Below are 25,096 nucleotides of genomic sequence, written 5' to 3' on the forward strand. Positions count from 1 at the left end.
GCAGTAACTGGAGAGAGGAGACTGCAGTAACTGGAGAGAGGAGACTGCAGTAACTGGAGAGAGGAGAATGCAGTAACTGGAGAGAGGAGACTGCAGTAACTGGAGAGAGGAGACTGCAGTAACTGGAGAGATGTGACTGCAGTAACTGGAGAGAGGAGACTGCAGTAACTAGAGGGAGGAGACTGCAGTAACTGGAGAGAGGAGACTGCAGTAACTGGAGAGAGGAGAGTGCAGAGTTGAGAGAGGAGACTGCAGTAACTGGAGAGAGGAGACTGCAGTAACTGGAGAGAGGTGACTGCAGTAACTGGAGAGAGGAGACTGCAGTAACTGGAGAGAGGAGACTGCAGTAACTGGAGAGACAAGAATGCAGTAACTGGAGAGAGGAGACTGCAGTAACTGGAGAGAGGAGACTGCAGTAACTGGAGAGAGGAGACTGCAGTAACTGGAGAGAGGAGACTGCAGTAACTGGAGAGAGGAGACTGCAGTAACTGGAGAGAGGAGACTGCAGTAACTGGAGAGAGGAGATTGCAGTAACTGGAGAGAGGAGAGTGCAGTAACTGGAGAGAGGGGACTGCAGTAACTGGAGAGAGGAGATTGCAGTAACTGGAGAGAGGAGAGTGCAGTAACTGGAGAGAGGGGACTGCAGTAACTGGAGAGAGGTGACTGCAGTAACTGGAGATAGGAGACTGCAGTAACTGGAGAGAGGAGACTGCAGTAACTAGAGAGACAAGAATGCAGTAACTGGAGAGAGGAGACTGCAGAGTGGAGAGACGAGACTGCAGTAACTGGAGCGAGGAGACTGCAGTAACTGGAGAGAGGTGACTGCAGTAACTGGAGAGAGGAGACTGCAGTAACTGGAGAGAGGAGACTGCAGTAACTGGAGAGAGGAGACTGCAGTAACTGGAGAGAGGAGAGTGCAGTAACTGGAGAGACAAGACTGCAGTAACTGGAGAGAGTAGACTGCAGTAACTGGAGAGACAAGAATGCAGTAACTGGAGAGAGGAGACTGCAGTAACTGGAGAGGCAAGAATGCAGTAACTGGAGAGAGGAGACTGCAGTAACTGGAGAGAGGAGAGTGCAGAGTGGAGAGAGGTGACTGCAGTAATTAGAGAGACAAGAATGCAGTAACTGGAGAGAGGAGACTGCAGTAACTGGAGAGAGGAGACTGCAGTAACTGGAGAGACAAGAATGCAGTAACTGGAGAGAGGTGACTGCAGTAACTGGAGAGAGGAGACTGCAGTAACTGGAGAGACAAGAATGCAGTAACTGGAGAGGAGACTGCAGTAACTAGAGAGACAGGAATGCAGTAACTGGAGAGAGGAGACTGTAGTAACTGGAGAGAGGAGACTGCAGAGTGGAGTGAAGCCATCAAGAAAGGCTGCAATTCTTTTGGAGAGGTGGATGTCAGAGCACCTGAAAGACTCTAAGTCTGAACTGTTTGGGGGAGGAAGAAAAGGCCGGAAGACTCATGGGTGGGGCTGCCAAATCCAGTAGGGGGGCCCTTGTATTTTTATTGGTGCTTGCACACAGGGAGCTCCCTCCCCACCCCAACTGCCTGCTGGAGTTGCCCAGGTGAAGGCTTTTTGTGTAAATCAGAATAGGAGAGTACAGGGCGGCTCTAGCCATCCCAGAGTGGAGAGAGGAGACTGCAGTAACTGGAGAGAGGAGACTGCAGTAACTGGAGTGAGGTGACTGCAGTAACTGGAGAGAGGAGACTGCAGTAACTGGAGAGAGGAGAGTGCAGTAACTGGAGAGAGGTGACTGCAGTAACTGGAGAGAGGAGACTGCAGTAACTGGAGAGAGGAGACTGCAGTAACTGGAGAGAGGAGACTGCAGTAACTGGAGAGAGGAGACTGCAGTAACTGGAGAGAGGAGATTGCAGTAACTGGAGAGAGGAGAGTGCAGTAACTGGAGAGAGGGGACTGCAGTAACTGGAGAGAGGAGATTGCAGTAACTGGAGAGAGGAGAGTGCAGTAACTGGAGAGAGGGGACTGCAGTAACTGGAGAGAGGTGACTGCAGTAACTGGAGATAGGAGACTGCAGTAACTGGAGAGAGGAGACTGCAGTAACTAGAGAGACAAGAATGCAGTAACTGGAGAGAGGAGACTGCAGAGTGGAGAGAGGAGACTGCAGTAACTGGAGCTAGGAGACTGCAGTAACTGGAGAGAGGTGACTGCAGTAACTGGAGAGAGGAGACTGCAGTAACTGGAGAGAGGAGACTGCAGTAACTGGAGAGAGGAGAGTGCAGTAACTGGAGAGACAAGACTGCAGTAACTGGAGAGAGTAGACTGCAGTAACTGGAGAGACAAGAATGCAGTAACTGGAGAGAGGAGACTGCAGTAACTGGAGAGACAAGAATGCAGTAACTGGAGAGAGGAGACTGCAGTAACTGGAGAGAGGAGAGTGCAGAGTGGAGAGAGGTGACTGCAGTAATTAGAGAGACAAGAATGCAGTAACTGGAGAGAGGAGACTGCAGTAACTGGAGAGACAAGAATGCAGTAACTGGAGAGAGGTGACTGCAGTAACTGGAGAGAGGAGACTGCAGTAACTGGAGAGACAAGAATGCAGTAACTGGAGAGGAGACTGCAGTAACTAGAGAGACAGGAATGCAGTAACTGGAGAGAGGAGACTGTAGTAACTGGAGAGAGGAGACTGCAGAGTGGAGTGAAGCCATCAAGAAAGGCTGCAATTCTTTTGGAGAGGTGGATGTCAGAGCACCTGAAAGACTCTAAGTCTGAACTGTTTGGGGGAGGAAGAAAAGGCCGGAAGACTCATGGGTGGGGCTGCCAAATCCAGTAGGGGGGCCCTTGTATTTTTATTGGTGCTTGCACACAGGGAGCTCCCTCCCCACCCCAACTGCCTGCTGGAGTTGCCCAGGTGAAGGCTTTTTGTGTAAATCAGAATAGGAGAGTACCGGGCGGCTCTAGCCATCCCAGGTGAATAAGCCCCACCCCTAACTGGAAGTCTACAATAGTTTTGGACTAATTGTTATCAAGGTGTTCCAAATGGCAGTTGGAACAGACATCCTTTTCAGCCTTTCTCTCCCTTCCTCCACTCAGTCACTTATCCTCCCCTTTTCCTTTACCTTCCTACCCCTATCCTCCTCTACTCCCACACCACTTTGTTTAAAGTTTTTTTTTGTTTCAACTGTGTTAATTTGCTTTCTTTCTTAGGGGTGGACGTGGCTCTTAGACCCTATGGCAAGCCCTCCTTCGCCGGTGGCGGGGCCTTCCCGTACATATGCTGCTGCGGCTGCTGCAGCTGCACCTGTTGCCCCGTCACCGTTTGCACTAATAACATCTACTCATGGGGTCAAGAGCTACGTCCACCCAAACATGACGATAGAGGCATGCGTGAAAGCAATGGCCGAGGTTGTCGGCCCTTCGGCCATTGTTGCTGCCTCTAAAATGTACGGGAAGGCTGTGTTATTCCCGAAGACCGAGCGGGCGGTGTCCCTGACCCTGAGCAAGGGGCTCACCGTGGGCAGGACCTTTCTGCCAGTGGACCCCCTGGAGGCCACTGCACAATGAATCATTTTGTCAAATGTCTTGCCCTTCATTCCCGGTGAGCTCCTCCTTCCCCACCTGCACCATCTGGGGGAAGTAAAGACTGGGCTCACCCCAGTCCCGCTCGGTCTTCGGGAGAACAGCCTCCGACATGTGTACTCCTTCCGCCGCCAGCTATTCATGCAGCTGGCGCGGGAGGAGGTCATGGATGGCTATTTCAATGTGGAGTTCCAGGGGACAGCCTACCACGTCTTCTGGAGTTCGGATGGGGCGTGGTGCCATGTCTGCAACGGGGTGGGGAGTGCCCGTCCAAGTGGAAGGAAAGCGCGGAGGAAATATAAACATCGAAAGGCGCATGCCCTGGACACCATGGCTCAGCCCGAGCCTGAGCTCAACCCAAGGCCCGCTCCCAGGGAATCCCCATGCCCCAGGGCTGGGCTCAGGCCCAGGGTGATCAGGCAAAAGGTGGGTGCAGAGGCAGAGACCCCTGATGACATGGAGGTCTCTGAGCCTCCGCGCCCCTCCCGAAATAAGAGGAGGAGACGTCCCTCCTCTGAAAAAGGCCTTGAACCACTGGGTCCATCCCCTGGCGTGGGTTCTCAGGCTCCCCCTGCCACCCAGCATGATCAGGGCCTCGAGCCCTGGGCGGGAACCCTCCACCCCTCAGAACGGAGGTGAGAGAGATGCCCCTGTAAGCTTGTCAACTCCTGAGGTGGGGGACTCACCCTTGGTAGGGGAGTCTGTGGACCCCACGGGAGAAATCATTCCTTTGGACGATAGGTCAGGTGCCCTGGGTGAGGGCGAGACCTGTGAGGGGCCGCCCTCCCAACAGCCTGACGCTGCCGCCCGGGATGCACCCGACCCAGAGGCCAATCTGTGTAATTCCCTGTCTGCTGGTCCTGTGGGCGCTGACAGGATGGGAGATGGCCTCCTCTCTCCACCTCCAGTCCCTGTTACGGCTGGATTTGCGGAATCAGGTACTTCCATCTCCCCTGGACCACTCATTGGCCTGGGGATAGAGGTGGAGGGGGATCCTGAACTGCTGGCGCCACAGGCTGCAGTTCCATTCTAGAACCCAGAGAGGACTCGGGGCGGCACAGTGGCACAGTGGTTAGCACTGCAGACGCACAGGTCCAGCGACCCGGGTTCAGTTCTGGGGACTGCCCGTGTGGAGTTTGCAAGTTCTCCCTGTGTCTGCGTGGTTTCCTCCGGGTGCCCCGGTTTCCTCCCACAGCCAAAGACTTGCAGGTTGATAGGTAAATTGGCCATTATAAATTGCCCCTCGTGTAGGTAGGTGGTAGGAGAATTGAGGGAAGGTGGGGATGTGGTAGGAGTATGGGATTAATGTAGGATTAGTATAAATGGGTGGTTGATGATTGGCACAGACTCGGTGGGCCGAAGGGCCTGTTTCAGTGCTGTATCTCTCTATGACTCTATGGCTACTCTGCCATCGATCCTGGGGATGGGATTGTGACGGAGATGGGACCAGCTGGCGCGGCCAGGACGTCCGCGCCACAGTGTGTGGTGGGTGTGTCGACTGCTGGCGGTGAAGACCCGGAGGAGGAGGATCTTGATTCCATCGCCAGTGAGGTGGTGGAGTCCCTTGTGCCTCCCACCGAGTCTCCTCTCATCACCACGGTGGAACTCTGGGATTTCCTCGCGTCTTGCAGGGGTTGCCGCAATAAAGTTCAGCTGGCCCTTGGCCGTTGGTAGAATCTGGTTGGTCCGTCCGTGCTGGCCTCAAGAAAGCGGGGAAGGGTACAGGCGTGAAACTGGTTGAGAGGTGCTGGTTTAATGCGTTCCTCAATGGGTTGCTGGGGGAGTGGACGGCCAGGTGCACTTCCACTCCCTCCTCACAGTGAGGTGTTGGTGACGGGTTTTAAGTACCTTTGACATGAAGGTAACCATAGCCAGCCTCAACATCAACGGCAGCAGGGGGTCTCACTGCAGATTTCACAATCTCTCAGTCCTCAGGGAAGGGAGATACGCGGTGAGCTTTCTGCAGGAAACCCACACCGTTCCGGGAGACGAAGCCACCTGGCTCCTGGAGTGGCAGGGTGGGGTCTACATGAGTCACCTCACCCCTGTTTCTAGTGGGGTGGCTATCTTGTTGGTGCTGACTTTTCAGCCGGAGATCTTGGGGGTCAAGGAGCTAGTGCTGGGCCGCTTGCTCCACCTCGCCGTTCGCCTGGGTAGCGTGCCGCTCCACTTTGTGAACGTGTACGCGCCCAGGCCTGGCGCGTTGCAAGCGCGCTTCTTTGAAGAAGTGTACACTCTCTTGAGCTCCATCGATAGTGGCGAGTGCATCATCCTCGGGGGGGATTTTAACTGTACCCTCGAGGTGGGGGATCGCTCCGGTCCCCAGCGCGGCCAAGCGTTTGTGGAGAAGTTGAGGAGACTGATCAGCTCCCTCAACTTGGTGGGTGTCTGGCGGAATCTCCATCCCACCTCCAGCGCTTTCACGTGGAGGTCTGGAGGAGGAGGGTCCTGAATCGACCGCCTCTACTTTTCGCAGGCATATGTCTCCCGCGTTTCGGCGGCCTCCATATGGCTGGTGCCGTGCTCAGACCACCACCTGGTGTGGGCGGAGTTCATACCGCTCCGCACGCGGGCGGGGTCCGCGTACTGGCACTTTAACAACCGGCTGCTGGAGGACGAGCGATTTCGGGACTCGTTCTGTCGATTCTGGGCCGACTGGAGAAGGAAGCAGGGGGGCTTCCCCTCCTTGAGGCTATGGTGGGATGTGGGCAAGACTCACATCCATGTCTTCTGTCAGGAGTACGCGAAGGGGTCGACCAAGAGGCGGGAAGCCTAGATCGGGCGCCTAGAGAGGGAGGTGCTTGACTTGGAGTCCCACCTTGGTCATGCCGTCGCGGCCCCGGCCCTGTGGCAGGCGTACAAAGAGAAGAATGGCGCGCTGAGGGACCTGCAGCTCATAGGGTCCCGAGGCGCGTACGTGAGGTCACGGATCCAGATTCTGGAAGATTTGGACCGCGCCTCACCCTTCTTCTACTCGCTGGAAAAATGGCGGGGGGTCCGTAAGCAGCTTGTCGAGCTGCTGGCCGACGACGGATCCTCCATCACGGATCCGGAGGGAATGGGCCTCCTGGTCCGGACTTATTACAGTGCGTTGTTCTCTCCGGATCCATCCAGCAAGTACACGTGCAGAGTTTTGTGGGAGGACCTGCCAAAGGTCAGCCCAGAGGGCACCGAAGGATTGGAGGCTCCGCTCACATTGGCGGAGCTGACCGGCACCCTCCACCAGCTCTCGAGGGGCAAATCCCCGGGGCTGGACGGGTTGACTGTGGAGTTCCTCAGGGCGTTCTGGGACGTCCTGGGGGACGATTACGCGCGGGTCCTGGGGGAAAGCCTGGCGACCAGGGAGATGCCCCTCTCGTGGCGCAGGGCAGTCATCGTCCTGCTGCCGAAGAGGGGCGATCTCCGCCTGCTTAAAAACTGGTGTCTGGTCTCCCTCCTCAGCACGGATTACATGATCTTTGCCCGGGCTATGTCTACCCGCCTGGGCTCCGTGCTGGCCCACATGATCCACCTCCACCAGTCCTACACAGTCCCAGCCGGTCCATCCAGGACAACATCCACCTGGTCCGGGACCTGATCCATCTTTCCCAGAGGACTGGTCAGTCGGTCGCCTTTCTCTCCCTCGATCAGAAGAAGGCGTTCGACAGGGTGGATCATGAATATCTTTTCGAGACTCTGCGCACTTTCGGACCCGGGCCGCATTTTGAGGCCCGGGTCCGAGTTTTATATGCCGCCACAGAGTGTCTAGTCAAGGTTAATGGGTCCTTGATGGCGCCCCTTCGCTTTGGGAGAGGAGTGCGTCAGGGTTGCCCCATGTCCGGCCAATTATACACCATCTGCGTGGAGCCTTTCCTGTGCCTGCTTTGCAGGAAGTTGACGGGATTGGCTCTGCGCGAGCCGGCCAAGTGGGTCGTCCTCTCGGCTTACGCCGATGACGTGCTCCTCGCGGTCACAGATCCCGTTGACTTGCGGAGGAAGCGCGACTGCCAGCAGACCTTTTCTGCCGTGTCCTCCGCATGGATCAATTGGGAGAAATGTTCCGGACTCCTGGTAGGTCAATGGCGGGTGGAGAAAGCCTGGCCGGAAAACTGGCAGGAGCTGCAGGTGAAAGTCACCACTCGGCTGGGGCGCTGGACAGGACTGCTCCGAGTTCTTTCCTACAGGGGCCAAGCGCTGGTCATAAACCTTGATGCTGTGGTACCGATTGGTCACTTTGGCCCCGCTCCCTGCGTTTGCCACCAGGATCCGGAAGAAACTCATCGATTTCTTCTGGGGCAAGAGGAAACACTGGGTCTCTGCCGCGGTCCTGATTCTCCCGATCGAGGAGGGCGGCCAGTCGCTGGTGTGCGTCCGCACCCAGGCTGCGACTCTCCGCCTTCAGACCCTGCAGAGATACCTGTACGTTGAGCGTCCTCCCAGATGGTGTGCACTGGCAACGTATTTTTTCCGCCAGCGTCACTGCCTTCAAGATAACACGCAGCTCCCGGCGGAGTCCGTTAGCCGCGCCCCTCTGAGGGAGTTGCCTGTCTTTTACCGGGATTTATTCCGAGTCTGGAACATGGTCGCCTCCAGTCAGGGCACTCCCCCGCCGGCAGAGGAGAGCGCCTCGGCTGTCTGGGCGGCCGACTCCGGGGATTGACCGGCAGGCGGAGGAGTAGCTGAACCCCCCGGGACGCCCCTCACTGCGGGTGGCGAGGGGGCTCGGGAACACCACCACCTGCAAGTTCCCCTCCAAGTCACACGCCATCCTGACTTGGAACTATATCGCCGTTCCTTCACTGTCGCTGGGTCAAAATCCTGGAACTCCCGTCCTAACAGCACTGTGGGTGCACCTACCCCACATGGACTGCAGCGGTTCAAGAAGGCAGCTCACCACCACCTTCTCAAGGGCAATTAGGGATGGGCAATAAATGCTGGCCTGGCCAGCGATGCCCACATCCTGTGAATGAATAAAAAAAAAATCAGATGTTGCCCGCACAACCCGAGCCGCCTCTCAGAAATGGGCGGCACAGTGGCGCAGTGGTTAGCACCGCAGCCTCACAGCTCCAGGGACCCGGGTTCGATTCTGGGTACTGCCTGTGTGGAGTTTGCAAGTTCTCCCTGTGTCTGCGTGGGTTTTCTCCGGGTGCTCCGGTTTCCTCCCACAAGCCAAAAGACTTGCAGGTTGATAGGTAAATTGGCCATTATAAATTGTCACTAGTATAGGTAGGTGGTAGGGAAATATAGGGACAGGTGGGGATGTTTGGTAGTAATATGGGATTAGTGTAGGATTAGTATAAATGGGTGGTTGATGTTCGGCACAGACTCGGTGGGCCGAAGGGCCTGTTTCAGTGCTGTATCTCTCTATGACTCTATGGCTACTCTGCCATCGATCCTGGGGATGGGATTGTGACGGAGATGGGACCAGCTGGCGCGGCCAGGACGTCCGCGCCACAGTGTGTGGTGGGTGTGTCGACTGCTGGCGGTGAAGACCCGGAGGAGGAGGATCTTGATTCCATCGCCAGTGAGGTGGTGGAGTCCCTTGTGCCTCCCACCGAGTCTCCTCTCATCACCACGGTGGAACTCTGGGATTTCCTCGCGTCTTGCAGGGGTTGCCGCAATAAAGTTCAGCTGGCCCTTGGCCGTTGGTAGAATCTGGTTGGTCCGTCCGTGCTGGCCTCAAGAAAGCGGGGAAGGGTACAGGCGTGAAACTGGTTGAGAGGTGCTGGTTTAATGCGTTCCTCAATGGGTTGCTGGGGGAGTGGACGGCCAGGTGCACTTCCACTCCCTCCTCACAGTGAGGTGTTGGTGACGGGTTTTAAGTACCTTTGACATGAAGGTAACCATAGCCAGCCTCAACATCAACGGCAGCAGGGGGTCTCACTGCAGATTTCACAATCTCTCAGTCCTCAGGGAAGGGAGATACGCGGTGAGCTTTCTGCAGGAAACCCACACCGTTCCGGGAGACGAAGCCACCTGGCTCCTGGAGTGGCAGGGTGGGGTCTACATGAGTCACCTCACCCCTGTTTCTAGTGGGGTGGCTATCTTGTTGGTGCTGACTTTTCAGCCGGAGATCTTGGGGGTCAAGGAGCTAGTGCTGGGCCGCTTGCTCCACCTCGCCGTTCGCCTGGGTAGCGTGCCGCTCCACTTTGTGAACGTGTACGCGCCCAGGCCTGGCGCGTTGCAAGCGCGCTTCTTTGAAGAAGTGTACACTCTCTTGAGCTCCATCGATAGTGGCGAGTGCATCATCCTCGGGGGGGATTTTAACTGTACCCTCGAGGTGGGGGATCGCTCCGGTCCCCAGCGCGGCCAAGCGTTTGTGGAGAAGTTGAGGAGACTGATCAGCTCCCTCAACTTGGTGGGTGTCTGGCGGAATCTCCATCCCACCTCCAGCGCTTTCACGTGGAGGTCTGGAGGAGGAGGGTCCTGAATCGACCGCCTCTACTTTTCGCAGGCATATGTCTCCCGCGTTTCGGCGGCCTCCATATGGCTGGTGCCGTGCTCAGACCACCACCTGGTGTGGGCGGAGTTCATACCGCTCCGCACGCGGGCGGGGTCCGCGTACTGGCACTTTAACAACCGGCTGCTGGAGGACGAGCGATTTCGGGACTCGTTCTGTCGATTCTGGGCCGACTGGAGAAGGAAGCAGGGGGGCTTCCCCTCCTTGAGGCTATGGTGGGATGTGGGCAAGACTCACATCCATGTCTTCTGTCAGGAGTACGCGAAGGGGTCGACCAAGAGGCGGGAAGCCTAGATCGGGCGCCTAGAGAGGGAGGTGCTTGACTTGGAGTCCCGCCTTGGTCATGCCGTCGCGGCCCCGGCCCTGTGGCAGGCGTACAAAGAGAAGAATGGCGCGCTGAGGGACCTGCAGCTCATAGGGTCCCGAGGCGCGTACGTGAGGTCACGGATCCAGATTCTGGAAGATTTGGACCGCGCCTCACCCTTCTTCTACTCGCTGGAAAAATGGCGGGGGGTCCGTAAGCAGCTTGTCGAGCTGCTGGCCGACGACGGATCCTCCATCACGGATCCGGAGGGAATGGGCCTCCTGGTCCGGACTTATTACAGTGCGTTGTTCTCTCCGGATCCATCCAGCAAGTACACGTGCAGAGTTTTGTGGGAGGACCTGCCAAAGGTCAGCCCAGAGGGCACCGAAGGATTGGAGGCTCCGCTCACGTTGGCGGAGCTGACCGGCACCCTCCACCAGCTCTCGAGGGGCAAATCCCCGGGGCTGGACGGGTTGACTGTGGAGTTCCTCAGGGCGTTCTGGGACGTCCTGGGGGACGATTACGCGCGGGTCCTGGGGGAAAGCCTGGCGACCAGGGAGATGCCCCTCTCGTGGCGCAGGGCAGTCATCGTCCTGCTGCCGAAGAGGGGCGATCTCCGCCTGCTTAAAAACTGGTGTCTGGTCTCCCTCCTCAGCACGGATTACATGATCTTTGCCCGGGCTATGTCTACCCGCCTGGGCTCCGTGCTGGCCCACATGATCCACCTCCACCAGTCCTACACAGTCCCAGCCGGTCCATCCAGGACAACATCCACCTGGTCCGGGACCTGATCCATCTTTCCCAGAGGACTGGTCAGTCGGTCGCCTTTCTCTCCCTCGATCAGAAGAAGGCGTTCGACAGGGTGGATCATGAATATCTTTTCGAGACTCTGCGCACTTTCGGACCCGGGCCGCATTTTGAGGCCCGGGTCCGAGTTTTATATGCCGCCACAGAGTGTCTAGTCAAGGTTAATGGGTCCTTGATGGCGCCCCTTCGCTTTGGGAGAGGAGTGCGTCAGGGTTGCCCCATGTCCGGCCAATTATACACCATCTGCGTGGAGCCTTTCCTGTGCCTGCTTTGCAGGAAGTTGACGGGATTGGCTCTGCGCGAGCCGGCCAAGTGGGTCGTCCTCTCGGCTTACGCCGATGACGTGCTCCTCGCGGTCACAGATCCCGTTGACTTGCGGAGGAAGCGCGACTGCCAGCAGACCTTTTCTGCCGTGTCCTCCGCATGGATCAATTGGGAGAAATGTTCCGGACTCCTGGTAGGTCAATGGCGGGTGGAGAAAGCCTGGCCGGAAAACTGGCAGGAGCTGCAGGTGAAAGTCACCACTCGGCTGGGGCGCTGGACAGGACTGCTCCGAGTTCTTTCCTACAGGGGCCAAGCGCTGGTCATAAACCTTGATGCTGTGGTACCGATTGGTCACTTTGGCCCCGCTCCCTGCGTTTGCCACCAGGATCCGGAAGAAACTCATCGATTTCTTCTGGGGCAAGAGGAAACACTGGGTCTCTGCCGCGGTCCTGATTCTCCCGATCGAGGAGGGCGGCCAGTCGCTGGTGTGCGTCCGCACCCAGGCTGCGACTCTCCGCCTTCAGACCCTGCAGAGATACCTGTACGTTGAGCGTCCTCCCAGATGGTGTGCACTGGCAACGTATTTTTTCCGCCAGCGTCACTGCCTTCAAGATAACACGCAGCTCCCGGCGGAGTCCGTTAGCCGCGCCCCTCTGAGGGAGTTGCCTGTCTTTTACCGGGATTTATTCCGAGTCTGGAACATGGTCGCCTCCAGTCAGGGCACTCCCCCGCCGGCAGAGGAGAGCGCCTCGGCTGTCTGGGCGGCCGACTCCGGGGATTGACCGGCAGGCGGAGGAGTAGCTGAACCCCCCGGGACGCCCCTCACTGCGGGTGGCGAGGGGGCTCGGGAACACCACCACCTGCAAGTTCCCCTCCAAGTCACACGCCATCCTGACTTGGAACTATATCGCCGTTCCTTCACTGTCGCTGGGTCAAAATCCTGGAACTCTCGTCCTAACAGCACTGTGGGTGCACCTACCCCACATGGACTGCAGCGGTTCAAGAAGGCAGCTCACCACCACCTTCTCAAGGGCAATTAGGGATGGGCAATAAATGCTGGCCTGGCCAGCGATGCCCACATCCTGTGAATGAATAAAAAAAAAATCAGATGTTGCCCGCACAACCCGAGCCGCCTCTCAGAAATGGGCGGCACAGTGGCGCAGTGGTTAGCACCGCAGCCTCACAGCTCCAGGGACCCGGGTTCGATTCTGGGTACTGCCTGTGTGGAGTTTGCAAGTTCTCCCTGTGTCTGCGTGGGTTTTCTCCGGGTGCTCCGGTTTCCTCCCACATGCCAAAAGACTTGCAGGTTGGTAGGTAAATTGGCCATTATAAATTGCCCCTAGTATAGGTAGGTGGTAGGGAAATATAGGGACAGGTGGGGATGTGCTAGGAATATGGGATTAGTGTGGGATTAGTATAAATGGGTGGTTGATGGTCAGCAACACTCGGTGGGCCGAAGGGCCTGTTTCAGTGCTGTATCACTAAACTAAACTAAAATGCCCTTCGTGCCATTCCACACGGCACGGAGGGGTTTCCTGTATGGGGTCCTCCTGCACACTCTCCACTTCCTCGCCCTTGTCAGCCGGCCGGACACGCCCTGGCAGTCCGTGTTGCCATCTGGCAGTGAGGGGAAACCCCGATGGAGGATTCTCTACGTGGGAGTGCTCCCCCTTTACATCGGGGACCTGGGATGGAGGGTGCTGCACAGGGCAGTCCCGTGCAATAGACTTTTAAATAGGTTCATGGACTCCCAGGCCGCCTGTAATTTCTGCGGCCTGGACGAGTCCGTGTTCCTTGTATATCTGGAGTGTGCGAGGTTGCAGCCCCTCTTTGAGTATTTGAAGGGGCTGCTCCTCAAGTTCTGGCTGCACTTCAGTCCCATGCTCCTGATCTTTGGCACCCAGTACGGAGGGGCATGGGCCTAGAGGAGGGTCTCCTCGTCAGTCTGCTCCTGGGCCTGGCCAAGGTGGCAATTCACAGGTCCAGGCTGCGGGCTGTCGGGGGGTCCGTCCTCCCTGATTGCCTGCCCCTCTTCCGAGGTTATGTTTATGCCCGGTTGTCCCTGGAGACGGACAATGTGGTGTCCGCCAGTACACTTGAAGCCAGTGGGCACCGCAGGGACTGGAGTGCATCATCAACACCAAGGATGACATTTTAATTTGAGTTTTGTTTTATTTATTCGATTTTAATAAAGTTATTTTATGAAATGTATATGAGGGGGGCCTGGGGAATAAAGGCCCCTTCGACAAATATATAAAGGGGGCCTGGTGTATAAAGGCTTCCTTAAAAAATAAAATGGATTTGATACAGAGTAAAGTCATATCGTTACAAATTATAAATCTTGAAATTTTACATGATGGCCTCTCTCACTCCTGAAATAATGTTACGGTTTCAGTGGGTGGATCAGAGATTCACTGGAATGCTGCCTGCACTGAGGAAATACAAATGCAAAGAGAATCTTGAAGAATGTTTTTTAAGAACATTACAAGTTATGGAGTGATATGACTGAAGGATTAAAAATTATGAAAGGATGGGACAGAGCAGATAGAAGCAAAATATTCTCAGTTGTTAAGGGGTCAAAAACCAGGGCCCAGTGATACAAGATTAAATGTAAGATATTTAGAATAGAGTGCAGGAGAAATTCTTCACACTGACAGTTATGAGGCTGTGGAATTTATTTCAAGGGTTAGTGGTTGAGTCAGAAACTGTTAACACTGCAGAATAGATTAGCTTAGGTGGATATTGGAGAAGATGCTGAAGTGATATTGGAATAAGGTGGGTAAATGTGATTGGAACAACTTGTTCATGTGGCGGGTAAACGACAGCACAGACTGGTTGGGCTGAAAGGTTTGTTTCCATGTTGTACGTGCAATATTTTCTATGGATATTGAATGATTTTCCTCATTGCTAACTCTGGTGAAGTGTAAATTATGGGGCGATACGGCAGAAGTGTTTAAAATTATGAAAGGATGGGACAGAGCATCTTTCTCCTATAAACTTCCCGGGTGGAACTGGGACTACTGTGTGTGGTATGTGCTACTGGCTATGAATATTGTCTTTCAGGTGCGCTCTGAGAAGGACAGATTTATGATTAACCTGAATGTCAAACATTTCTCACCCGAGGATCTAAGTGTCAAGGTTGTTGATGACTATGTGGAGATTCATGGGAAACACTCAGAACGACAGGTGGGTTTATGGCCTCAATCTTGAGATTTTTCTCCTGTCCTTAGATCACCTTTCCCCAAATGTCATTGAGAAGTGGCGATGTCTCCTAACCTGACTGCTATGGCCAATATCACTCACTCATTGGTCACAAGAAGCTTGGCTGCTCCCACAGTCCAGTGGCTGAACTCACAGCACTTCAGACCACCACTCCCACTCTGCTCAGCAACATCTCCCTGCCTGCTCTTCCTCTTAGTCCTACTGGCCTTATTCACGAGTTCCCCCTCAGTTATTTCACTTGCTGTCCTACTGCTCTGGTTCCCACCCCCCTGCCACACTAGTTTAAACCCTCCCGAGTGACGCTAGCAAACCTCGCAGCCAGGATATTTGTGCCCCTCCAGTTTAGATGCAACCCGTCCTTCTTGTACAGGTCCCACCTGTCTCGGAGGAGATCCCAATGGTCCAGATATCTGAAACCCTCCCTTCTACACCAGCTGTTCAGCCACGTGTTTAGCTGCACTATCTTCTTATTTCTAGCCTCACTGGCACGTGGCACAGGGAGTAATCCCGAGATTACAACCCTCGAGGTCCTGTTTTTTAACTTTCTACCTAGTTGTCTTTTTTTTTCAAAACTCCGGTGCGCTGGAAGAACTCCTTTCCACTCCGCTCCCGGAGGTAAGAGACTGGGCCTCGATTCTCGGGGTCAATTTATGGGTTCTGCTCTCGGCGTTCTCCCCACAGGTCCGCTCTGTTCCTCTCCGCTCCGCTCCCGGAAGGTAAGAATTCGTGGCGAGGCGGAGAGTATCGTGGATAGCACGTATAGAGAGATGGTCACACCGCAGGCTCAGACCCCACAGGCAGGAAGGGAATGGGTGACCACCAGGCAGAGCAAGAGGACTAGGCAGGCAGTGCAGGAATCTCCTGTGGCTATTCACCTGCAAAACAGGTATACTGCTTTGGATACTGTTGGGAGGAATGGCCTCTCAGGGGAAAGCAGCAACAGCCCAATTCATTGCACCACGGTTGGCTCTGCTGCACAGGGGAGGAGTAAAAAATGTGGGAATGCAATAGCTATAGGGGATTCAATTGTAAGGGGAATAAATAGGTATTTCTGTGGCTGCAAAAGAGACTCCAGGATGGTATGTTGCCTCCCTGTTGCTAGGGTCAAGGATGACTCAGAGCGGTTGCAGGACATTCTAAAGGGGGAGGGTGAACAGCCAATGGTCGTGGTACACATTGGTACAAACAACATAGGTAAAGAAAAGGATGAGGTTCTAAAAGCAGAATATAGGGAGCTAGGAAGTAAGTTGAAAAGTAGGACCTCAAAGGTAGTGATCTCCGGATTACTACCAGTGCCACGTGCTAGTCAGAGTAGAAATAGCAGGATATATCGGATGAATGTGTGGCTGAAGAGATGGTGTGAGGGGGAGGGTTTTAGATTCCTGGGGCATTAGGACCGGTTCTGGGGGAGGTGGGACCAGTACAAACTGGACGGGTTACACCTGGGCAGGACCGGGATTGATGTCCTAGGGGGAGTATTTGCTAGAGTGGTTGGGGAGGGTTTAAACTAAAATGGCAGGGGGATGGGAACCTTTGTAAGTAGTGAGAGGAGGGGGGATCAAAGACAAGAACAAAAGACAGTAAAGGGAATAAGAAAAGTGATAGGCAGAGAAATCAAGGGCCAGAATCAAACAGGGCCACAGTGAAAAATAGTGGGAAGGGGACAAGTAATGTTAAAAAGACAAGCCTTAAGGCTTTGTGTCTTAACGTGCAGAGCATTCACAATAAAGTGGATGAATTAATCACGCAAATAGATGGAAACGGGTATGATATAGTCGGGATTACGGAGACATGGCTGCAAGGTGACCAGGGATGGGAAATAAACATCGAGAGGTATTCAGTATTTAGGAAGGACAGACAAAAAGCAAAAGGCGGTGGAGTTGCATTGCTGGTTAAAGAGGAAATTAACGCAATAGTGGGGAAAGATATTAGCTCTGACAATGTGGAATCTGTATGGGTAGAGCCGAGAAACACTAAGAGGCAAAAAACGTTAGTGGGGGTTGTATATAGATCCCCAAACTGTAGTGGCGATGTTGGGAATGGCATTAAACAGGAAATTAGAGATGCATGTGATAAAGGAGCATCCGTAATTATGGGTGACTTTAATCTGCATATAGATTGGGCAAAACAAATTAGTCACAATACCGTAGAGGAGGAATTCATGGAGTGTATACGGGATGGTTTTCTGGACCAATACGTTGAGGAAGCAACTAGAGAACAGACCATCCTAGACTGGGTATTGTGTAATGAGAGAGGAATAATTGACAATCTAGTTGTGCAAGACCCCTTGGGGACAAGCGACCATAACATGATAGAATTCTTCAACAAGATGGAGAGTGACGTAGTTGATTCTGAGACTAGGGTCCTGAATCTTAATAAAGGAAACTACGAAGGTATGAGGCGCGAGTTGGCTATGATGGATTGGGAAACGTTACTTAAAGGGATGACGGTGGACAGGCAATGGCAAACATTTAAAGAGTGCATGGCTGAACTGCAACAATTGTTTATCCCTGTCTGGCGCAAAAGTAAAATGGGAAAGGGAGCCAAACCATGGCTTACAAGGGAAATTAGCGATAGCATTAGATCCAAGGAAGAGGCATATAAATTTGCCAGAAAAAACAACACCTGAGGATTGGGAGCAGTTTAGAATTCAGCAAAGGAGGCCCAAGGGATTGATTAAGAAGGGGAAAATAGAGTACGAGAGCAAGCTTGCGGGGAACATAAAAACTGTCTGTAAAAGTTTCTATAGGTATGTGAAGAGAAAAAGATTAGTGAAGACAAATGTAGGTCCCTTACAGTCAGAAACAGGGGAATTCATTATGGGGAACAAAGAAATGGCTGACCAACTAAATGCATACTTTGGTTCTGTCTTCACAAAGCAGGACACAAATATTATACCAGAAATGTTGGGGAACACAGGGTTTAGTGAGAGAGAGGAACTGAAAGAAATCAGTCTGAGTAGAGAAATGGTGTTGGGGAAATTGATGGGATTGAAGGCCGATAAATCCCCAGGGCCTGATAATCTACATCCCAGAGTACTTAAGGAAGTGGCCCTAGAAATAGTGGATGCATTGGTGGTCATCTTCCAAGATTCTATAGACTCTGGAACAGTTCCTACAGATTTGAGGGTAGCTAATGTAACCCCACTATTTAAAAAGGGAGGTATTTAAAAAGGGAGGTAGAGAGACAACAGGGAATTATAGACCAGTCAGCCTGACGTCGGTAGTGGGGAAAATTCTAGAGTCCATTATCAAAGATTTTATAGCAGAGCACTTAGAGAACAGTGGTAGAATCAGACAGAGTCAGCATGGATTTACGAAAGGGAAATCATGCTTGACAAATCTACTAGAATTCTTCGATGATGTAACTAGTCGAGTTGATGAGGGGGAGCCAGTGGATGTGGTTTATTTGGACTTTCAGAAGGCTTTCGACAAAGTCCCACAAAACAGATTAGCATGTAAAATTAAAGCGCATGGGATTGGGGGTAGTGTATTGTGATGGATAGAGAACTGGTTGGCAGGCAGGAAACAAAGAGTAGGAATAAATGGGTCTTTCCGAATGGCAGGCAGTGACTAGTGGGGTACCGCAGGGATCGGTGCTCGGACCCCAGCTATTCACAATATATGTCAATGATTTAGATGAGGGAACTAAATGTAATATCTCCAAACTTGCAGATGACACAAAACTAGGTGGAAGGGTGAGTTGTGAGGAGGATGCAGAGAGGCTTCAGGGTGATTTGGACAAGTTGAGTGAGTGGGCACATGCATGGCAGATGCTGTATGTGGATAAATGTGAGGTTATCCACTTTGGTAGCAAAAACAGGAAGGCAGATTATTATCTGAACGGCTATAAACTGAGAGAGGGGAATCTGCAGCGTGTCCTGGGTGTTCTCGTACACCAGTCACTGAAGGTAAGCATGCAGGTGCAACAGGCGGTAAAGAAGGCAAATGGTATGTTGGCCTTCATAGCGAGAGGATTCGAGTACAGGAGCAGGGATGTCTTGCTGTAATTATACAGGGTCTGGGTGAGGCCACACCTGGAATATTGTGTGCAGTTTTTGTCTCCTTATCTGAGGAAGGATGTTCTTGCTATAGAGGGAGTGCAGTGAAGGTTTACCAGACCAATTCCTTTGATGGCTGGACTGACGTATGAGGAGAGATTGAGTCAGTTAGGATTATATTCACTGGAGTTCAGACTGAGGGGGGAATCTCATCGAAATTTATAAAATTCTAACAGGACTTGACAGGGTAGATGCAGGAAGGATGTTCCCGATGGTGGGGGAGTCCAGAACCAGGGGTCATTGTCTAAGGATGCGGGATAAACCTTGCAGGACTGAGATGAGGAGAAATTTCTTCACCCAGAGAGTGGTGAGCCTGTGGAATTTGCTAGCACAGAAAGCAGTTGAGGCCAAAACATTGTATGTTTTCACGAAGGAGTTAGATATAGCTCTTGGGTCTAAAGGGATCAAAGGGTATGGGGCAAAAGAACAGGTTACTGAGTTGGATGATCAGCCATGATCATAATGAATGGTGGAGCAGGCTCGAAGGGCTGAATGGCCTACTCCTGCTCCTATTTTCTATGTTTCTATGTTTCTACCTATCCTTGGATAAGTTGCCCTGAGATGGAAGTAAAGTGCAGGATTGCTGCAGCACCTCGTGAATTTGTAGAAGACTTAGTATTGAATTTACCTTTGAAGCAGCTAACAGCCTCTGCAGGTAAGCCAGGTTTTACATGGAGAACAGAGTGTAGAAGAGGCCTAGGTATGGGTTCAAAGTGCCTGGAGATAGTTCAGCCACAAATCAACTTGGGGCTACAGCTCTGGACTGGCTTTCAGGAGAATGTGTGCTGAACATCCCATGGTACTTCTATGAACAGATATTTCTCTGTGTCCACTCCCATTTATGTGAAGTGCTTCCTGATATGACCCTTGAATGGCTTTGGTCTACGTTTAAGGTTCTACCTCTGACTCTGGATTCTCCCACCAGAGGAAATACTTTCTCTCTATCTACCCTATCATACCCGGCACAGTGGCGCAGTGGTTAGCACCGCAGCCTCGCAGCTCCAGTGACCCAGGTTCAGTTCTGGGTACTGCCTGTGTGGAGTTTGCAAGTTCTCCCTGTGAAACCCGCGTGGGTTTCTGCCGGGTGCTCCAGTTTCCTCCCACAGCCAAAGACTTGCAGGTTGATAGGTAAATTGGCCATTGTAAATTGCCCCTAGTGTAGGTGGGTGGTAGGAGAATGGTGAGGATGTGGTAGAGAATATGGGGTTAATGTAGGATTAGTATAAAATGGGTGGTTGTTGGTCAGCACAGACTCAGTGGGCCGAAGGGCCTGTTTCAGTGCTGTATCTCTAAATAAATAAAAATACCCTATCATTCATATACGCCTGTCCACATCTACAAGGCACAAGTCAGGAGTGTGATGGAATACTCTACACTTGCCTGGATGGGTGCAAATCCAACAACACTCAAGAAGCTCGACACCATCCAGGACAAAGCAGCCCACTTGATTGTCACCCCATCCACAAACATTCACTGCCTCCACAACCAACGCACAGTGGCAGCAGTGTGTACCATCTACAAGATGCACTGCAGCAACGCACCAAGGCTCCTTAGACAGCACCTTCCAAACCTGCGACCTCTACCAACTAGAAGGACAAGTGCAGCAAATGCATGGGAACACCACCATCTGCAAGTTCCCCTCCAAGTCACACACCATCCTGACTTGGAACTATATCGCCGTTCCTTCACTGTCACTGGGTCAAAATCCTGGAACTCCCTTCCTAACAGCACTGTGGGTGTACCTACCCCACATGGACTGCAGCGGTTCAAGAAGGCAGCTCACCACCACCTTCTCAAGGGCAATTAGAGATGGGCAATAAATGCTGGACTGGCCAGCGACGCCCACATCCCATGAATGAATTAAAAAAAGTACTAACATACATATGGACATAGGAATTATCAGCAGGAGTAGGCTATTTGGCCCTTCGAGCCTGCTCTACCATTCAATAAGATTATTGCTAATCAGAACGTGACCTCAACTCCACTTTCCTGTTTCCCCCCATAACACTTAACTCCCTTGTTTATCAAAAATCTGTCTAACTCAGCCTTGAATAAATTCAATGACCCAGCCTCCGCTGCTCTCTGAGGAAGAAAATTCCAAACACTGACAACCCTGTGAGAGAAAAAAATATCTCCTCATCTCCATCTTAAATGGGACACCCCTTATTTTTAATCTGTGTCTCCTAGTTCTAGTCTTGCCTATGAGTGGAAACATCCTTCCAGCATCTACCCTGTCAAGTCCTCTCAGGATCTTATATTTTTCAATGAGATCACCTCTCATTCTTCTAAACCCCAATGAGTATAGACCCAACCTGCTCAACCATTCCTCACAAGACAACCACTTCATCCCAGGAATCAGTCCAGTGAAACTTCTCTTAACTGCTTATATCCTTTTTCATACAAGGAGACCAAATCTGTCCACAGTCCTCCAGATGTGGTCTCCCCAATGCCCTGTACAGCTGTAGCAAAACTACCCTACTTTTATACACTGTTCCCTTTGCAATAAATGATAACATTCCATTTGCCTTCCTAATCACTTGCTGTATCTGCATACTAACTTGCTGTGATTCATGTACCAGGACACGCAGATCCCTCTGCACCACTGAATTCTGCAATCTCTCTTCATTTAAATAATATTCTGCTTTTCTATTCTTCCTGCCAATGTAGATAAGTTCACATTTTCCCACATTATACTCCATTTGCCAAATTTTTACCCATTCACGTAACCTATCTAAATCCCTTTGTAGGCTCTTTATGGCCTCTTGACCACTTACCTTCCTACTTATCTTTGTGTCCTCTGCAAATTTAGCAACCATAGCAAAAGCCTTCTGAAAATCCAAGTATACTACGTCCACAGACTTTCCTTTATCAATTCTGTTTGTAACATCCTCAAAAAACTCCAACAGGTTCGTCAAACATGATTTCCCATTCATAAATCCATGTTGACTATGCCCAATCAGATCAGTAAGGTCCCTGGCAGTCAGAAACAGGGGAACTTATTATGGGGAGTAAAGAAATGGCTGACCAACTAAATGCATACTTTGGTTCTGTCTTCACAAAGGAGGACACAAATATCATACCAGAAATGACCACCAATGCATCCACTATTTCTAGGGCCACTTCCTTAAGTACTCTGGGATGTAGACCATCAGGCCCTGGGGATTTATCGACCTTCCATCCCATCAATTTCCCCAACACCATTTCTCTACTAATACTGATTTCTTTCAGTTCCTCTCTCTCACTAAGCCCTGTGTTCCCCAACATTTCTGGTATGATATTTGTGTCCTCCTTTGTGAAGATAGAACCAAACTATGCATTTAGTTGCTCAGCCATTTCTTAACTCCCCATAATAAATTCCCCTGTTTCTGACTGTAAGGGATCTACATTTGTCTTCACTAATCTTTTTCTCTGCACATACCTATAGAAACTTTTACAGTCAGTTTTTATGTTCCCCACAAGCTTGCTCTCGTACTCTATTTTCCCCTTCTTAATCAATCCCTTGGTCCTCCTTTGCTGAATTCTAAACTGCTCCCAATCCTCAGTTCTGTTGATTTTTCCTGACAAATTTATATGCCTCTTCCTTGGATCTAATGCTATTTCCTATTTTCCCTTGTAAGCCATCGTTTGGCTACCTTTCCCGTTTTACTTTTGCGCCAGACAGGGATAAACAATTGTTGCAGTTCATCCATGTGCTCTTTAAATGTTTGCCATTGCCTATCCACTGTCATCCCTTTAAGTAATGTTTCCCAATCCGTCATAGCCAACTCGCGCCTCACACCTTCGTAGTTTCCTTTACTAAGATTCAGGACCCTAGTCTCAGAATCAACTACGTCACTCTCCATCTTGATGAAGAATTCTATCATATTATGGTCGCTCATCCCCAAGGGGTCACGCACCACTAGATTGTCATTATTCCTCTCTCATTACACAATACCCAGTCTAGGATGGCCTGTTCTCAACACCCTGGCTTCACATTAAACTACCTCACTTTCAAACAGAAAGTAAAACCATATTATGGTCACTCATCCCTAAAGGTTCTTTTACACAGGATTATTAATTAGCCCTTTCTCATTATATAATACTAGATCCAAAATAGCCAGTTCTCTATTCGGTTCCTCAACATACACTCCAGAAACTCGACTCTCGACTTCTGCAGCATTAGTGCTCTTCAGGTTTACCCAGTCTATATGCAGATTGAAGTCATAGGTTATTATAGTTATTCTAATTGCAATAAATAGTTTTTACAGTTACGGTATGGCAGCAGCTGAACCCAGAGAGCTTGTATACCCCTGTTTTAAGCCTGAAATAAAACGTAACTTCTCTTAACTTAAGGAGTAATTTTTAGTTAATTGCTAAATTGAAGAAAAATTAGACTTTATATAGAAATTAACCCTTAAAACTCCTTCTCACCAGACTCAGCAGGTCTCAGTGCACCTAATTCACAGAACCTCATTCAAGAGGTGAGGTGAGAGTGACTGCCCTTGACATCAAGGCAGCATTTGACCGAGTATGGCATCAAGGAGCCCTAGCAAAACTGAGGTCAATGAGAATCAGGGGGAAAACCCTCAGCTGGCTGGAGTCATACCTAGCGCAAAGAAAGATGGTTGTGGTTGTCGGAGGTCAATCATCTGAGCTCCAGGACATCACTGCAGGAGCTCCTCAGGGTAGTGTCCTAGGCCCAACCATCTTCAGATGCTTCATCAATGGCTTTCCTTCAATCATAAGGTCAGAAGTGGGGATGTTCGCTGATGATTGCACAATGTTCAGCACCATTCGTGACTCCTCAGATACTGAAGCAGTCCGTGTAGAAATGTAGCAAGACCTGGACAATCTCCAGGCTTGGGCTGATAAGTGGCAAGTAACATTCGCGCCACACAAGTGCCAGGCAATGACCATCTCCAACAAGAGAGAATCTAACCATCTCCCATTGACATTCAATGGCATTACCATCGCTGAATCCCCCACTATCCACATCCTGGGGGTTACCATTGACCAGAAACTGAACTGGAATAGCCATATAAATACCATGGCTACAAGAGCAGGTCAGAGGCTAGGAATCCTGAGGCGAGTAACTCACCTCCTGACTCCCCAAAGCCTGTCCACCATCTACAAGGCACAAGTCAGGAGTGTGATGGAATACTCTCCACTTGCCTGGATGGGTGCAGCTCCAAGAACACTCAAGAAGCTCGACACCATCCAGGACAAAGCAGCCCGCTTGATTGGCACCCCATCCACAAACATTCACTCCCTCCACCACCGACGTACAGTGGCAGCAGTGTGTACCATCTACAAGATGCATTACAGCAATGCACCAAGGCTCCTTAGACAGCACCTTCCAAACCCGCGATCTCTACTAACTAGAAGGACAAGGGCAGCAAATACATGGGAACATCACCACCGGCAAGTTCCCCTCCAAGTCACACACCATTCTGACTTGGAACTATATCGCCGTTCCTTCACTGTCGCTGGGTCAAAATCCTGGAACTCCCTTCCTCACAGCACTGTGGGTGTACCTACCCCACATGGACTGCAGCGGTTCAAGAAGGCAGCTCACCACCACCTTCTCGAGGGCAATTAGGGATGGGCAATAAATGCTGGCCTGGCCAGTGACGCCCACATCCCGTGAATGAATAAAAAAAACCAGATCCAGCAATGCCTCCTTCCTTGTTGGACTGGAAACATACTGACCTAGAAAATTCTCCTGGACATACTTCATAAACTCTTCTTCTCTCTGTCCTATACATTATTACTATCCCATTCTATATTAGGATAACTGAAGTCTCCCATTATAACTACTCTATTATTCTTGCACCTCTCTGTAATTTCCTTGCAGATTTTCTCCTCTATATCTTTCCCACCAGTTGGTGGCCTATAGAATACAGCCAGTAGTGTAATGACACCTCTGTTGTTTCTTAGCTCTAACCAAATAGGTTCTGTCCTTGACCCCTCAAGGACATCCTTTCTCTCCAGCACTGTAATGTTTTCCTTAATTAATTCTGCTACCCCACCTCCTTTCTTTCCTTCCCTGAACATTTTGTATCCAGGAATATTTATATCCAGTCCTGCCCTTTTTTGAGCCAGGTTTCTGTTATAGCCACAACATCATATTTCCATGTGGCTATCTGCGCCTGCAGTTCACCAACCTTACTTAGCCTTACAACACATGCATGCATAGTAAACTCAATTTGGACCTTATTTCATTCTCATTTACTCTGACCCCAGCTAATACCTCACTATTGTCTACTCTAGTGCAATCTGTCTTTCCCAAATCTCTGTGCACCTTGGTTTTCCTCTCAAAATTTACCTCCTTGTTCCCATACTCTGCTAAGTTAGTTTAAACCCTCCCCAATAGCACTAGCAAATCGTCCCTCAAGGACATTGGTCCTGGCTCTGTTCAGGTGCAACCCATGCGGCCTTTACAGGTCCCATCTCCCCCAGAACCAGTCCCAATGTCC

The 25,096-nt window shown here is 51.3% G+C and overlaps 1 protein-coding gene across 1 annotated transcript in view; it reads left to right on the plus strand.

Annotated features, from left to right (window-relative positions):
* Positions 1 to 25,096, plus strand: part of cryaa (crystallin, alpha A) — a 119,264-nt gene that overhangs the window by 79,767 nt on the left and 14,401 nt on the right. The window contains exon 2 of the mRNA XM_068040080.1: positions 14,423 to 14,545. Within this exon, the coding sequence (XP_067896181.1) occupies positions 14,423 to 14,545 (123 nt within the window). The remainder of the gene's footprint in view (positions 1 to 14,422; positions 14,546 to 25,096) is intronic.

The sequence above is a fragment of the Heterodontus francisci genome, chromosome 10 (assembly GCF_036365525.1).
Source record: "Heterodontus francisci isolate sHetFra1 chromosome 10, sHetFra1.hap1, whole genome shotgun sequence".
Classification (NCBI taxonomy): Eukaryota; Metazoa; Chordata; class Chondrichthyes; order Heterodontiformes; family Heterodontidae; genus Heterodontus; species Heterodontus francisci.